The following is a 15733-nucleotide window of genomic DNA, read 5'->3' as shown; positions in this document are numbered from 1 at the left end:
TTATAAGTGTTATTAGAGTCCTCAACATATGAAAAACACCCATATAGTTCACGTTTATGGATGGTGAAATTGTGTTTTTTTAATTTTTATTTGTTGTATTTTTGTTGCCATCTTATGTGCCCAATATGTATTATGCATTTGGTTTTTCGATGTCTTTTACTGTTAGCTCTATATAGAAATGGCAGCTGGTTACATCAGCTCTGTGCTCTTCTTTTAATGTATTTTATGTCCTTTGTGTTCTTTTGTTTCTCTCCAGTTTCCCTGTGTTTTTCCACCTTATTTTCTGTCGACTTTTTGTATCCGCACTGCAGCCACATAATTTCCCCGTAGTGGGATAAATAAATACTGTCCTCCCTATCCTATTCTAACTTACCCTTTCCTATCCTACAACCATCCATCTTCTTCCGGGTCGGGTCAGCAACAACCTAAGCATATCGGGCCAGATTTCCTTCTCCACAGCCGCTTTGTCCAGGTAATATAATTTGGTTAAAAAAACAACAACACTGCAATATATAAAAATGCGAGCTGCTGTTTGGCGAGGAAGCAGGTCGCATTGATGATATATTTTAAAATCTCTCAGTTCTCTTTTACCTTAGAATTGTGGACACTGAGTTGGGCTTCACGGTTGAAGAGGGGTTAGTGCGCCTGCCTCACAATACGAAGTTCCTGCAGTCCTGGGTTCAAATCCAGGCTCGGGAACTTTCTGTGTGGAGTTTGCATGTTCTCCCCGTGAATGCGTGGGTTCCCTCCGGGTACTCCGGCTTCCTCCCACTTCCAAAAACATGCACCTGGGGATAGGTTGATTGGCAACACAAAATTGGCCCTAGTGTTTGAATGTGAGTGTGAATGTTGTCTTTCTATCTGTGTTGGCCCTGCGACGAGGTGGCGACTTGTCCAGGGTGTACCCCGCCTTCCGCCCGATTGTAGCTGAGATAGGCGCCAGCGGCCCCTGCGACCCCAAAAAAGGGAATAAGCGGTAGAAAATGGATGGATGGATGAATGGAGTTGGCTGTTCATCCAAAGCCAAGTCTATCCTCGTCATCCCAAACGTTTTTAGCGCAATCTAGCTTTGAAAATGAGCGGCCGACGGCTCATGTTTGGTGAGGCTTCTTTGCAAATTAGGTCACAAAATCCCATTTCCACAGTCCCACAGGTTGAAAAAAGATGGCAAGGAAAGCAGAAAAGGTGGTTTCTGGCAGAACATCCACAAAGCCAGTATTTTCACGTATGCCACTCGGTTTGGAAAGAGCGAGTGACTTTCAGTCCTGCTGATTGAAACCAACCATTCAGCTCCGACGTCGGTCTTCCTTTAGTAATTATCTCCTGCTTTGCTTGAAAGTCCACTTTAGAAAACTGTTTGAGTGCCATCCTATCTTGCCGATTGTATTGTACCATATGTCCCGGCAAGAAATCTGCGTTCAAAGGACTCTGGCTTATTAGTGATTCCCAAAGCCCAAAAAAAGTCTGCGGGCTATAGAGCGTTTTCATTTCGGGCTCCAGTACTCTGGAATGCCCTCCCGGTAACAGTTTGAGATGCCACCTCAGTAGAAGCATTTAAGTCTCACCTTAAAACTCATTTGTATACTCTACCCTTTAAATAGACTCCCTTTTTAGACCAGTTGATCTGCCGTTTCTTTTCTTTTTCTCCTATGTCCCACTCTCCCTTGTGGAGGGGGTCCGGTCCGATCCGGTGGCCATGTACTGCTCGCCTGTGTATCGGCTGGGGACATCTCTGCGCTGCTGATCCGCCTCCGCTTGGGATGGTTTCCTGCTTGCTCCGCTGTGAACGGGACTCTCGCTGCTGTGTTGGATCCGCTTTGGATTGGACTCTCGCGGCTGTGTTGGATCCATTATGGATTGAACTTTCACAGTATCATGTTAGACCCGCTCGACATCCATTGCTTTCGTCCTCTCCAAGGTTCTCATAGTCATCATTGTCACCGACGTCCCACTGGGTGTGAGTTTTCCTTGCCCTTATGTGGGCCTACCGGGGATGTCGTAGTGGTTTGTGTTGTGGTTTGTGCAGCCCTTTGAGACACTAGTGATTTAGGGCTATATAAGTAAACATTGATTGATTGATTGAAATGTAGTCATCAATGTTGAAAGTCGTGGTGCACTCTTGCGTTTGGGACGCATATTGATGCACAAAGTTGCCACCCCAGGATGCTACAGGACTCGGACTAGGCAGGATTGCAGGTAGGAGCTTGTTTTAATATACAAAATAATAAAAGAACACTGACAAAAGGCAAAGAAAAGGCGTGCCGGAGCGCACCAAAAGCTAAACTTAGCCAGGTAAATACAACGTAGAATACCAAACGTAACCGTCGCATGAAGCAAACAAAACATCCAGGCAGAACTAAGGTAGCAGGCAGGCTTAAATACTAAAATAATAATCAAAAACAGGTGTGCGTCAGAAAGTCAGTGCAGGTGGAGCAGATGAAGTCGCCATGGTGATAAATACAAACAAGGAAGTGCACACAATTCAGGGAACGGAAGAGTCCAAAAATAATAAGAAAACACAAAAAAAGGGCTCAAGAACAAAACTATGTCCGATCCGGGAGGCGGATCGCGACAGTGCACGGGACGGAAAAAATAAGTCGCTGCGGCACTTAGCCGCTGAGGCCACCGTATGTCTGGGATCATGATCGCCCTGCCCCTATCGCGAGGCACGAGAACTGTTTGCCTCACCTTAGACTTTTTTCTCTGCCGTTTTGATGGCTCAACCAACACACAAAACATGTTTCTCGCTGCGGCACTTGACTCGCTTACGCCACCGTGTGTCTCTGATCTTGAGCACCCCTGTCGCGAGGCACGAGAACTGTTTGCCTCACTTCAGACTTTTTTCTCTGCCGTTTTGATGGCTCACTAAGACACAAAACATGTTACTCGCTGCGGCACTTGACTCGCTTATGTCACCGTGTGTCTCTGATCTTGAGCGCCCCTATCGTGAGGCACGAGAACTGCTTGCCTCACCTTAGACTTTTTTCTCTGCCATTTTGATGGCTCACCAACACACAAAACATGTTTCTCGCTGCGGCACTTGACTCGCTTACGCCACCGTGTGTCTCTAATCTTGAGCGCCCCTATCGTGAGACACGAGAACTGTTTACCTCACCTAAGACTTTTTTCTCCGCCGTTTTGATGGCTCACCAACACACAAAACATGTTTCTCGCTGCGGCATTTGACTCGCTTACGCCACCGTGTGTCTCTAATCTTGAGCGCCCCTATCGTGAGACACGAGAACTGTTTACCTCACCTAAGACTTTTTTCTCCGCCGTTTTGATGGCTCAACCAACATACAAAACATGTTACTCGCTGCAGCACTTGACTCGCTTACGCCACCGTGTGTCACTGATCTTGAGCGCCCCTATCGTGAGACACGAGAACTGCTTGCCTCACCTCAGACTTTTTTCTCCGCAATTTTGATGGCTCATCCAACATACAAAACATGTTACTCGCTGCGGCACTTGACTCGCTTACGCCACCGTGTGTCTCTAATCTTGAGCGCCCCTATCGTGAGGCACGAGAATTGCTTGCCCCACCTTAGACTTTTTTCCTCTGCCATTTTGATGGCTCACCAAGACATTAAACATGTTACTCTCTGCGGCACTTGAATCGCGTACGCCACCGTATGTCACTGATCTTGAGTGCCCCTATCGTGAGGCACGAGAATTGCTTGCCTCACCTTAGAATTTTTCTCTGCCATTTTGATGGCTCACCAAGACATTAAACATGTTACTCTCTGCGGCACTTGAATCGCGTACGCCACCGTATGTCACTGATCTTGAGCGCCCCTATTGTGAGACACGAGAACTGTTTGCCTCACCTCAGACTTTTTTCTCTGCCGTTTTGAACGCTTAGCCGCACGGCAGACAGAGAAGTTTACGAGGGATTGCGAAAATTTAGCGATTTTGAAGAAAAAAAGTATCCAAATTGGTGAAGCTAAATGAAAATTAAATACCAACAATTACAATTATTTTATCATTATATATTTTATTTCTTTGCATGATCACAGGTGAGGCACTGCCTCCCCCTGCCTCCCCTGACACATATATGCGTGCCCAGCCTTAGGATTTTGGATGACGGGCGACATTTCAAAACAAGTGCAGTCCCCCCTTTAACTGGGTTCTGTGTAAAAAAGCAGCTTAAAGCCAGATCTCATGTTCCGGCACTGATGAGGTTATTTTGCCGGGACGTCGGTGTGAAAGAGGTTATTGTTTCATAGCTTTCATTGGTTTCATGGTCCTCCTCCGATTGTTTGGTGTCATTTGTGGTAAATCTGTTGCGCTCTTTGCTCAAAGATTTTTTTTTTTTTTCACCCAGACGTGCCTTTGAGTTGTTTTGTCAGGACCGTTCTACCTTCGCTAATTGAATTCTACCATCACCGCACTTCCTCGACAGTTGTCGTGTAAACAATCGAGCAAAAACAAACCGCGTCGTGCATGCAGCAGACAATCCCCTAACTGGGCTTCTTTCCTTTCATGGTTGTGGCCTCCAATAAGGATGAATCTGAGCGTGTCAAGAGAGAGCTTCTTATCGCATACCCCCAACACTCTTTTCCGGGCTACGCTTGTCTGTGGGCTGGCAGAGGAGAAAAGGTGAACAGCGGGAGGTGGGTCGGACCTGCCAATGCCGGCCTCCCTTGATTGGCCGTTTAGGGAGAACAATGAGGGTGAAGAGAATCGGTGATGGGCTGTACCAGTCGTCATGGGGTCACAATGTCACTCACCATATGGGGGACGGTGGCACTTTTGGGCTTACTGGCATTAAAAGAAAACAAATCGGACCCACAGGCTGCGTCGCAAATATGCACACATATGGACAATGTTGGCGTTAAGGCACTTTTTGTGTCTTTTTAGAAAGGACAAGCAATTACGAGACGCGGATTCTTATTTTTACCACCTAGTTTGCTTGTTTAATTTATGTATTTTTTGATGGATTTGTTGTGTTTTAGTTTTTATCCTGCCTTCTCCTTCTCTGCACCTGTGTTCCGTGTGTCATCCCCAGTAAGGGGCGGACCTTGTGGCACACCTGCTCTCAATTACCTGTCAGTATTTAGCCTCGTCACCGACAGCTTGGCCTCGCCGGTTATTGTCTCCAGTACTCCTGACGCTCATGCACCCGCTTCACCAAACCTGGTATGTTTTCACTCCTTGTCCTGTATTTCCTAATCTCCTCGTCCCCGTGAAGTGAAGGGTTAACGTTGTTTTGGACTCTTGCTCTGCCCAGAGCGCCCTGGTCTTTTTCCCTGCCGACCACTGAGGAACCTGTTTTTGTTTGTTTATTCATGGTGTGCCCTTCTGCCCCATCGCCTTTTGTTATACTTTTTTGGACTAATTAAATATAACCCTTTTTGTAATTTAACCTTGCCTCCGTCTCTGCATCCTGGGGTCTGCAGATGTTTTGTTCAAGCAATCATCAATCAAAGTTGAATAATAGACACACTTTTCAACCTTGAGACCTCCAAATTTGGGAGATTTGGGTGGTGGACAGCATGGTGGAACAGGGGGTAGTGCATCTGCCTCACTATACAAAGGTCCTGGGTAGTCCTGCGTTCAATGCCGGGCTCGGGATCTTTCTGTGTGGAGTTTGCATGTTGTCCCCGTGACTGCGTGGGTTCCCTCCGGATACTCCAGCCTCCTCCCACCTACAGAGACATGCACCTGGGCATAGGTTGATTGGCAACACTAAATTGGCCCTAGTATCTGAATGTGAGGGTGAATGTTGTCTGTCTATCAGTGTTAGCCCTGTGATGAGGGGGCGACTTGTCCAGGGTGTACGCCGCCTTTTGCCCGAGTGCAGTTGAGATAGGCTCCAGCGACTCATTGTTGTGTTTGAAAGTGCAATGCTTTGCAGCCTTTGAAAGAGCATAGGTATAGGCCGCATCTGTGACATTTAATTTGCAGGAAAGGAGTGAGTTTAGGGTTGAATTGTCCATCCTCGTTCTATTCTCTGTCACTATCTTTTTTTTTTGGGGACATCTACTTGCCGTAGATTTGAAGCAATGCATGATGGGATTCTGGATGTTGTGTGTCAGTGTATTAACATGCCGGCTGGAATAAACACACATTGAGAAGTAGCTCCTTGCCTGCCTACTTTATGGGTTATAGATAAACCTATGGATAACGGAGATATATATGATAGTCTCCTTCTTGTTGTGTGTGCAGTTGTGCACGCTCCAAAAGCCGTAGATGTTATAACGTGACTGGACCGGCACGCCGTTTATATGGAGGAAAAGTGGACGTGAGGACAGGCTGTCCTCACTCAGGTCCGGCTGGAAATCGAGAGAAATTCGGGAGAACGGTTGTCCCGGGAGATTTTCGGGAGAGGCACCCGGAAAATTTGGGAGGGTTGGCAAGTATGCTTGTATAGCCCTAAATCACGAGTGTCTCAAAGGGCTGCACAAGCCACAACGACATCAGATCCCACATCAGGGCAAGAAAAAAACTCAACCCAAAGGGATGACAATGAGAAACCTTAGAGGGGACCGCAGATCTGGGGACCTCGTCTCTGGGCGATCGGTGCAATGGACGTCGACTGGATCTAGCATACTATTTTGAGAGTCTAGTCCATAGTGGATCTAGTTAATAGTGTGAGAGTCCAGTCCAAAGTGGGACAAGTCAGCAGAGACGTCCCCAACTGATGCACAGATGAGTGGTCCACCCTGGGTCGTGACTTTGGACAGCTAGCGAGTCATCTGTGGTCACGAGATGGGGTATTTGCCGGATCAAAAAATTCTGTCCCCGTTTATTGCATTTCTATTGGTCGTAAATTTTGATTCGCCGAAAGTTCTCTCAATCGCAAATACTGCCTCGGTTTGCACTCGGACAACTTTACCGCCAGGGGCTGTCAAAAGAAAGACTTCATGGTAAACATTAAGGTAAGTGTAAAGTAGGACTGAGTGATATGGGCCTTTATTAATATTTAGATAATTTTAGACCACGGGTCACCAATCTTTTTGAAACCAAGAGCTACTTCTTGGGTACTGATTAATGCGAAGGGCTACCAGTTTGATACACACTTAAATAAATTGCCAGAAATAGCCAATTTGCTCAATTTACATTTATTGAATAAATCTCTATATATATATATAAATGGGTATTTCTGTCTGTCATTTCGTCGTACGTTTTTTTTTCCTTTTACGGAAGGTTTTTTGTTTTTTAGAATTTGGATGACATGTTTTAAATAGGTTAAAATCCAATCTGCACTTTGATAGAATATATAACAAATTTGACCAAGCTATATTTCTAACAAAGACAACCCATTACTTCTTCTAGATTTTCCAGAACAAAAAATTTAAAAGAAATTCAAAAGACTTTGAAATAAGATTTAAATTTGATTTTAAAGATTTTCTAGATTAACCAGAATTTTTTATAAAATTTTAATCATAATAAGTTTGAAGAAATATTTCAAATATTCTTCGTCGAAAAAACAGAATCTAAAATGAGGAATTAAATTCAAATGTATTTATTATTCTTTACAATAAATATATTTTTTTTTTACTGGAACATTGATTTAAATTGTCAGGAAAAAAGAGGAAGGAATTTAAAAGGTAAAAAGGTATATTTGTTTAAAATTCCTAAAATCTTTTTTAAGGTTGTATTTTTTCTCTAAAATTGTCTTTCTGAAAGTTATAAGAAGCAAAGTAAAGAAATGTTATGAATTTATTCAAACGAGTGAAGACCAAGGTTTTAAAATATTTTCTTGGATTTTCAAATTCTATTTGAGTTGTGTCTCTCTTAGAAATGAAAATGTCGAGCAAAGCGAGACCAGCTTGCTAGTAAATAAATAACATTTTAAAAAACAGAGGCAGCTCACTGGTAAGTGCTGCTATTTGAGTTATTTTTAGAACAGGCCAGCGGGCGACTCATCTGGTCCTTACGGGGTACCTGGTGCCCGCGGGCACCGCGTTGGTGACCCCTGTTTTAGACCATATATACACGATATATATCTCAATATTTTGCCTTAGCCGTGAATGAACACTTGATGCATATAATCACAGCAGTATGATGATTCTACGTGTCTATATTAAAACATTCTTCTTCATACTGCATAAATATATGCTCATTTTAAACTTTCATGCAGAGAGGGAAATCACAACTAAGTCAATTGACCAAAACTGTATTTATTAAACAGTTATTAAGCAGTGGCACAAACATTACTCATGTCGTTTCAAAACAAAGTGCAAGATTGTCAGAGACATTTTAAAACAAGCTATTAGTGCACTTTCGTGCATGATGTCACTAAGATGACATAGAACAACACTAAATTAAAGTGCACTTTTTGTACAGAACGCCACTACAATAGTTTAAAACTAATAAAGTGCACTTTTGTGCATGATGTCACACAAGATATTTCAATAACTGTCAAATAAAAACGAGCTGCATAATAGGAAATCAAATAGTGTATGTCCTTCGCTATGTGGTAGGTTACTGCGGACGTTATCTCCTTCTGTTTTTGATGCCAGGCTCAATTGGGTCAGTGCTGGTTGCTTCGGCATTTTGTTGGGTGTGACACTGGCCGCAGATGTTGACATGCAAAGTTTCTCGCACTCCTTATTCTCTAGCGGGTGACTTTTCAAATGATGCTACAAATTACTAGTGCTGCTAATTTTTCCGCATACTTGACATATTACGGTTGTCTGTTCAACATCTTCCCGCTTGAAGCCAAACCACCGCCAGACGATGGACCCCCTCTGTTTTTATTGGGAATTAATTATTCTTCCATTTGTTAACAGATTCTCACCTTCTCTCTCTCGCATCACCACTCGCACCGCTACGCTTGCACCACCTGCCACAGCTAACGTTACCCATGCTGCTACTTCTCTGCTCGGCGAGTGCGTATGACGTCGCACACGCAACAGTACGTGACATATGTAAGAAGGTGCGCTTGTTTTATGTCTATGTGAAGAGAGAAAAAAAAGAGTGAGAAAAGCCTGTAGTGCAGGGGTCACCAACGCGGTGCCCGCGGGCACCAGGAGGCCCGTAAGGACCAGATGAGTCGCCCGCTGGCCTGTTCTAAAAATAGCTCAAATAGCAGCACTTACCAGTGAGCTGCCTCTATTTTTTAAATTGTATTTATTTACTAGCAAGCTGGTCTCGCTTTGCTCGACATTTTTGATTCTAAGAGAGACTAAACTCAAATAGAATTTGAAAATCCAAGAAAATATTTTAAAGTCTTGGTCTTCACTTGTTTAAATAAATTCATTTATTTTTTTACTTTGATTCTTATAACTTTCAGAAAGACAATTTTAGAGGAAAAATACAACCTTAAAAATTATATTACGATTTTTAAACACGTATAGCTTTTTACATTTTTAATTCCTTCCTCTTCTTTCCTGACAATTTAAATTAATGTTCAAGTAAATTTGATTTTTTATTGTAAAGATTAATATATACATTTTAATCTAATTTTTCATTTTAGATTCTGTTTTTTCGACGAAGAATATTTGTGAAATATTTCTTCAAACTTATTATGATTAAAATAAAAAAAAAATATTGTTAAATATCTGTATATCTGTAAAATCAAATTTAAATTTTATTTCAAAGTCTTTTGAATTTCTTTTAAAATTTTTGTTTTGGAAAATCTAGAGAAAATAATTAGTCTTTTTAGAAATATAGCTTGGTCCAATTTGTTATATAGTCTAACAAAGTGCAGATTGGATTTTAACCTATTTAAAACATGTCATCAAAATTCTAAAATTAATCTTAATCAGGAAAAAATACTAATGATGTTCCATGAATTATTTTCTTTTATTTTTTCAAAAAGATTCAAATTTGCTAGTTTTTCACTTCATCTTTTTCGGTTGAATTTTGAATTTTAAAGAGTCGAAATTGAAGACAAACTATGTTTAAAAATTTAATTTTCATTTTTTTCGCTTTTTCTCCTCTTTTAAACCGTTCAATTAAGTGCTTTTTTAATCATTTATTCTCTACAAAAAACCTTCAGTGAAAGGAAAAAAAATGAACAACGGAATGACAGACAGAAATACCCATTTTTTTTTTATAAATATAGATTTAGTTCCATCCATCCATCATCTTCCGCTTATCCGAGGTCGGGTCGCGGGGGCAACAGCCTAAGCAGGGAAACCCAGACTTCCCTCTCCCCAGCCACTTCGTCTAGCTCTTCCCGGGGGATCCCGAGGCGTTCCCAGGCCAGCCGGGAGACATAGTCTTCCCAACGTGTCCTGGGTCTTCCCCGTGGCCTCCTACCAGTTGGACGTGCCCTAAACACCTCCCTAGGGAGGCGTTCGGGTGGCATCCTGACCAGATGCCCGAACCACCTAATTTGCCTCCTCTCTATGTGGAGGAGCAGCGGCTTTGCTTTAAGCTCCTCCTGGATGGCATAGCTACTCACCCTATCTCTAAGGGAGAGCCCCGCGACCCGGCGGCGGAAACTCATTTCGGCCGCTTGCACCCGTGATCTTGTCCTTTCGGTCCTAACCCAAAGCTCACGACCATAGGTGAGGATGGGAACTTAGATTGACCGGTAAATTGAGAGCTTTGCCTTCTGGCTCAGCTCCTTCTTCACCACAACGGATCGGTACAACGTCCGCATTACTGAAGACGCCGCACCGATCCGCCTGTCGATCTCACGATCCACTCTTCCCCCACTCGTGAACAAGACTCCTAGGTATTTGAACTCCTCCACTTGGGGCAGGGTCTCCTCCCCAACCCGGAGATGGCATTCCACCCTTTTCCGGGCGAGAACCATGGACTCGGACTTGGAAGTGCTGATTCTCATTCCGGTCGCTTCACACTCGGCTGCGAACCGATCCAGCGAGAGCTGAAGATCCCGGTCAGATGAAGTCATCAGGACCACATCATCTGCAAAAAGCAGAGACCTAATCCTATTTAAACAAGTGAAGACCAAGTCTTTAAAATATTTTCTTGGATTTTCAAATTCTATTTGAGTTTTGTCTCTCTTAGAATTAAAAATGTCGAGCAAAGCGAGACCAGCTTGCTAGTAAATAAATAAACATTTAAAAAATAGAGGCAGCTCACTGGTAAGTCCTGTTATTTGAGCTATTTTTAGAACAGGCCAATGGGCGACTCATCTGGTCCTTACGGGTTACCCTGTGCCCGCGGGCACCGCGTTGGTGACCCCTGGGTTAGATTGAGATCGGGAGGTTGTGAGTTCAATTACCAGCCGGGACATACCAAAAACTATAAAAATGTGACCCATTACCTCCTTGCTTGACACTCAGCATCAAAGGTTGGAATTGGGGGTCAAATTTCCAAAAATGATTCCCAGGCGCGGCCACAACTGCTGCTCACTGCTCCCCTCACCACCCAGGGGGTATACAAGGGGATGGGTCAAATGCAAAGGACACATTTCACCACACCTAGTGTGTGTGTGACTATCATTGGTATTTTAGCTCTAACGATCCGCGACTCGGATCATGGCATATTCTGGTTTTGTTCTGTTTGTATATCACATCCTGATTGGTTTTTGTCTTCTCTAGTTCCTGGTGGCACTTCCTGTTTTGTTCCATTGCTTGATTACGTATTAGTGTAACCTGCCTAGTGTTTTCTACACGCACCTGCCTCCTAATCTCTGTCCCTATTTAAGCCTGCCTTTGTTTGCCATTCGGGCTCGCAGGGTAAATTTGCTTTTCATGCAACAGGTGACGTTGCTATCCCGCATTGTAGTAAAGTACTTTTTGAACATGTTAGCTTCCACGCTATTTGTGTGTTTATTTTCCTAGCTCACATGCTAGCGTCCTTAGTTCTTTCTAGCTCACGTGCTAGTTCTGTTGGTTTTTGTTGTTAGTGCCTTTGTGCAAGTATAGTAAAAATAAATCTTCATTCCTAACTTCACGCTGTGTTCCAGTCCGACTGCTTCCATGAGAGAACGCAACCACACCACGATGCCAGCCAGGCGTCATATTAACTTTACTTTAACTAAAGTGGCATAAAAAAGCTTACAGGTGAAATGTAATTTAAAAAAAGTTGCAATGTTGACTAAAAACCAAAGCTGGTTTTTTTCTTCTAATTTGTCAATGCTCAAAACATAATATTAAATCAAAATCAATGTTTTTTTTTTTTAAATAAATTATTGACCTTTCCAAGGCTCCGATTAATTCATATCAAATATTCCACTTAAAAACATATTTGATGTGGAAGACTTAACATATTTTGTGTGTTTGCCATAAAAATACATAGTTTTGTTTGACAAAAAGGGCAGAAAACAAACAAACAAAAAAAACAACATGAAAAAAATGTTTAAATAAAAACTTAGAATTGACGGATCGATCTGAAGTTGATGTAGACTCTAGAGATTTAAGCGTTAAATATAAAATGTATTTATGCCCTGGCACACCATTATCATCATTTCATGAATGAAGCAAAACATTTTTTACACTTTACTACTGAAATAAAAACACCTACAACTTATTACATTAAAATATAGAAAAAAACTACCGGCAGCGGTAAAGTTTAGATCCATGAAGGAATGAAGAAAATGAATGAATGTTTATAACTGTATGTATTCATATAAGCATTAAAAAGTTTTTTTGTTTAATTTTTTTTTATGAATTAAGTAACGTTTATGACAACCTTTTTCCAAAACAAAATATATAATGTAAGATAATGCATTTGTCATTTGTTTTCAAAGTGGTTACAAAAAACTTTACTGTGGGACCCCATTTTTATGACTTGATGGGGTCCCTGGGACCCCATTTAGGAAATTTCTAGCGCCAACTGTGCATATAGAGTAACAAGTGTGTGTGTGTGTGTGTGTGTGGGGGGGGGGGGTACCTGTACAGATGAAGAACTTGGACTCTCCAACACTTAACTCCACCTTGTTCAAGGATATGGAAACCTGCAGGGCGGCTGTAGGACACAAAGACAAACAGAAAAGCAGATATTTTTAGTTACCTCTTAGCAGGTGTGTCCAAGCGAGAAAAAGACGCCATAAATGTTAATACAACATTAATACTAGGGCTTTGAATCATTGAGCGCCACACTGTTCCATTCGATTCTTGAGGGTAATGATTCAATTCAGAATTGGTCCTCGATTCAAAACGATTCCCGATTCAAAATGTATACTTTTTTTTAAATAACATTAGATGCCAGTTCTATTATTTGTCAACGTTTGTTGTTGACGAACCCCAAGATGCAGAGATGGAGGCAGGCATGGAGTGAGAAAACATGGCTTTAATATAAAATACTAGAACAAAACCAAACAAAGGGTACAAACAAAAAGCACGCACGTGGGCGGATAACAAACTAAGAGAGCTAGCATGGGAGCTAAAAAACAAAAAAGGAACTTTAGCATGGAAAACAGAAGTTGTACTTGTACTTTGAAAACAAAACGGAAAGAGGGAACAAAAGACAGTAAGCTAAAAACCGCTATCAAACATAGCTTACCGCAACGCTGCATTGACACATCAAGATACGACACGACAGGTAGCAAAGACAAGTGCGACATGTGGCAACGACAATAATCCAGCCACTGACTCAAGACAAAGCAGGTACAAATAGGAGTGGGCTGATTGACAACAGGTGTGGCCAGGTGCCAATCAGCCGCAGCTGAGGGAAAACAGCACACACTGAGACAAACAAGAAGCTGAACAAAAATAAGACTGCTGACAGGAACTAAGGACAGGAAATACTAAGAACACACAGAGGAAAAACTAAAACACAAACAGTCAGTGGCAAGCCTGACACTATTAAATACATTCCTCCATAAAATAGACATCAGCTCTGATACATGTCTATGGTACTTTTAAAAAACTGATTTTGTTTGATAACATTTTACCCAACCATTTACTAAAGTGGCTGAAAAGGACATATTTTTGAAAAAAGCAAACAAAAACAAACAAACAATTATGGATCCTTTTTAATTGCTTAAGACAAATCATTCAAAAATAACAACGGTGCTTCAATCTAATTATGATTGTGGAAGACAGAGGTGTCAAACTCATTTTAGATCAGGGGGCCACATGCAGAAAAATCTACTCCAAACTGATAAAATTACGGCACGATAACTTAAAAATAAAGACAACTTCAGATTGTTTTTTTTTTGTTTAAATATATCAATCAATCAATCAATGTTTACTTATATAGCCCTAAATCACTAGTGTCTCAAAGGGCTGCACAAACCACCACGACATCCTCGGTAGGCCCACATAAGGGCAAGGAAAACTCACACCCAGTGGGACGTCGGTGACAATGATGACTATGAGAACCTTAGAGAGGAGGAAAGCAATGGATGTCGAGCGGATCTAACATGATACTGTGAAAGTTCAATCCACAATGGATACAACACAGTCGCGAGAGTCCAGTCCAAAGAGGATCCAAGACACAGCAGCGAGAGTCCCGTTCACAGCGGAGCCAGCAGGAAACCATCCCAAGCGTAGGCGGACCAGCAGAGCAGAGATGTCCCCAGCCGATATACAGGCAAGCAGTACATGGCCACCGGATCGGACCGTACCCCCGCCACACGGGAGAGTGGGACATAGAAGAAAAAGAAAAGAAACGGCAGATCAACTGGTCTAAAAAGGGAGTCTATTTAAAGGCTAGAGTATACAAATGAGTTTTAAGGTGAGACTTAAATGCTTCTACTGAGGTGGCATCGCGAACTGTTACCGGGAGGGCATTCCAGAGTACTGGAGCCCGAACGGAAAATGCTCTATAGCCCGCAGACTTTTTTTGGGCTTTGGTAATCACTAATAAGCCGGAATCCTTTGAACGCAGATTTCTTGCCGGGACATATGGTACAATACAATCGGCAAGATAAGATGGAGCTAGACCGTGTAGTATTTTATACGTAAGTAGTAAAACCTTAAAGTCACATCTTAAGTGCACAGGAAGCCAATGCAGGTGAGCCAGTACAGGCGTAATGTGATCAAACTTTCTTGTTCTTGTCAAAAGTCTTGCAGCCGCATTTTGTACCAACTGTAATCTTTTAATGCTAGACATGGGGAGACCCGAAAATAATACGTTACAGTAGTCGAGGCGAGACGTAACAAACGCATGGATAATGATCTCAGCGTCTTTAGTGGACAGAATGGAGCGAATTTTAGCGATGTTACGGGGATGAAAGAAGGCCGTTTTAGTAACGCTTTTAATGTGTGCCTCAAAGGAGAGAGTTGGGTCAAAGATGATACCCAGATTCTTTACCGTGTCGCCTTGTTTAATTGTTTGGTTGTCAAATGTTAGAGTTGTATTATTAAATAGAGTTCGGTGTCTAGCAGGACCGATAATCAGCATTTCCGTTTTTTTGGCGTTGAGTTGCAAAAAGTTAGCGGACATCCATTGTTTAATTTCATTAAGACACGCCTCCAGCTGACTACAATCCTAAGTCTGCCATACCAATTCGTGTTAAATATACAACAATTATATTCTGAAATTGTACAAATCATAATGTTTTTTGTTTTTTTTTACAATTACCCATTGTGTTTTATCTTTATTTGTCTTTATTTACACTTTCTGAATAAATTATGTGATAATGTTCATGAGTCGACTCATTGGTGTTCATTTTCAATCCAGCAAGATAAACATTTTTTATATCAAAATCAAATTACAGGATATTATTTATGTCGTTTGCTCATATTCCTCGATTTGGGTACCCACATCATGTGGTTTATTTTGTACATATGTAGCATCATCTAAAAAGATACAAAAAATTGCTATTGCGACATCTAGTGGACACATTTAGAACAGCTGTTTCTTTCCTTCTAAAATTTCAGGTACATTTTTATACTTCGCTGGCCTGATCCGGGACACA

At 41.9% G+C, this 15733-nt stretch overlaps 1 protein-coding gene across 1 annotated transcript in view; it reads right to left on the bottom strand.

The window, feature by feature from the left end:
- LOC133544058 (neural cell adhesion molecule 2-like) overlaps positions 1–15733 on the bottom strand; it is a 744172-nt gene that overhangs the window by 221317 nt on the left and 507122 nt on the right. Inside the window, exon 2 of the mRNA XM_061889087.1 lies at positions 12760–12834. Coding sequence (XP_061745071.1) covers positions 12760–12834 — 75 coding nt within the window. The remainder of the gene's footprint in view (positions 1–12759; positions 12835–15733) is intronic.

Source organism: Nerophis ophidion, linkage group LG27, assembly GCF_033978795.1.
Source record: "Nerophis ophidion isolate RoL-2023_Sa linkage group LG27, RoL_Noph_v1.0, whole genome shotgun sequence".
NCBI classification, from domain to species: domain Eukaryota; kingdom Metazoa; phylum Chordata; class Actinopteri; order Syngnathiformes; family Syngnathidae; genus Nerophis; species Nerophis ophidion.
The sequence above is the reverse complement of the archived record's forward strand: the minus strand, read 5'-3'. Positions and strand labels throughout refer to the sequence as shown.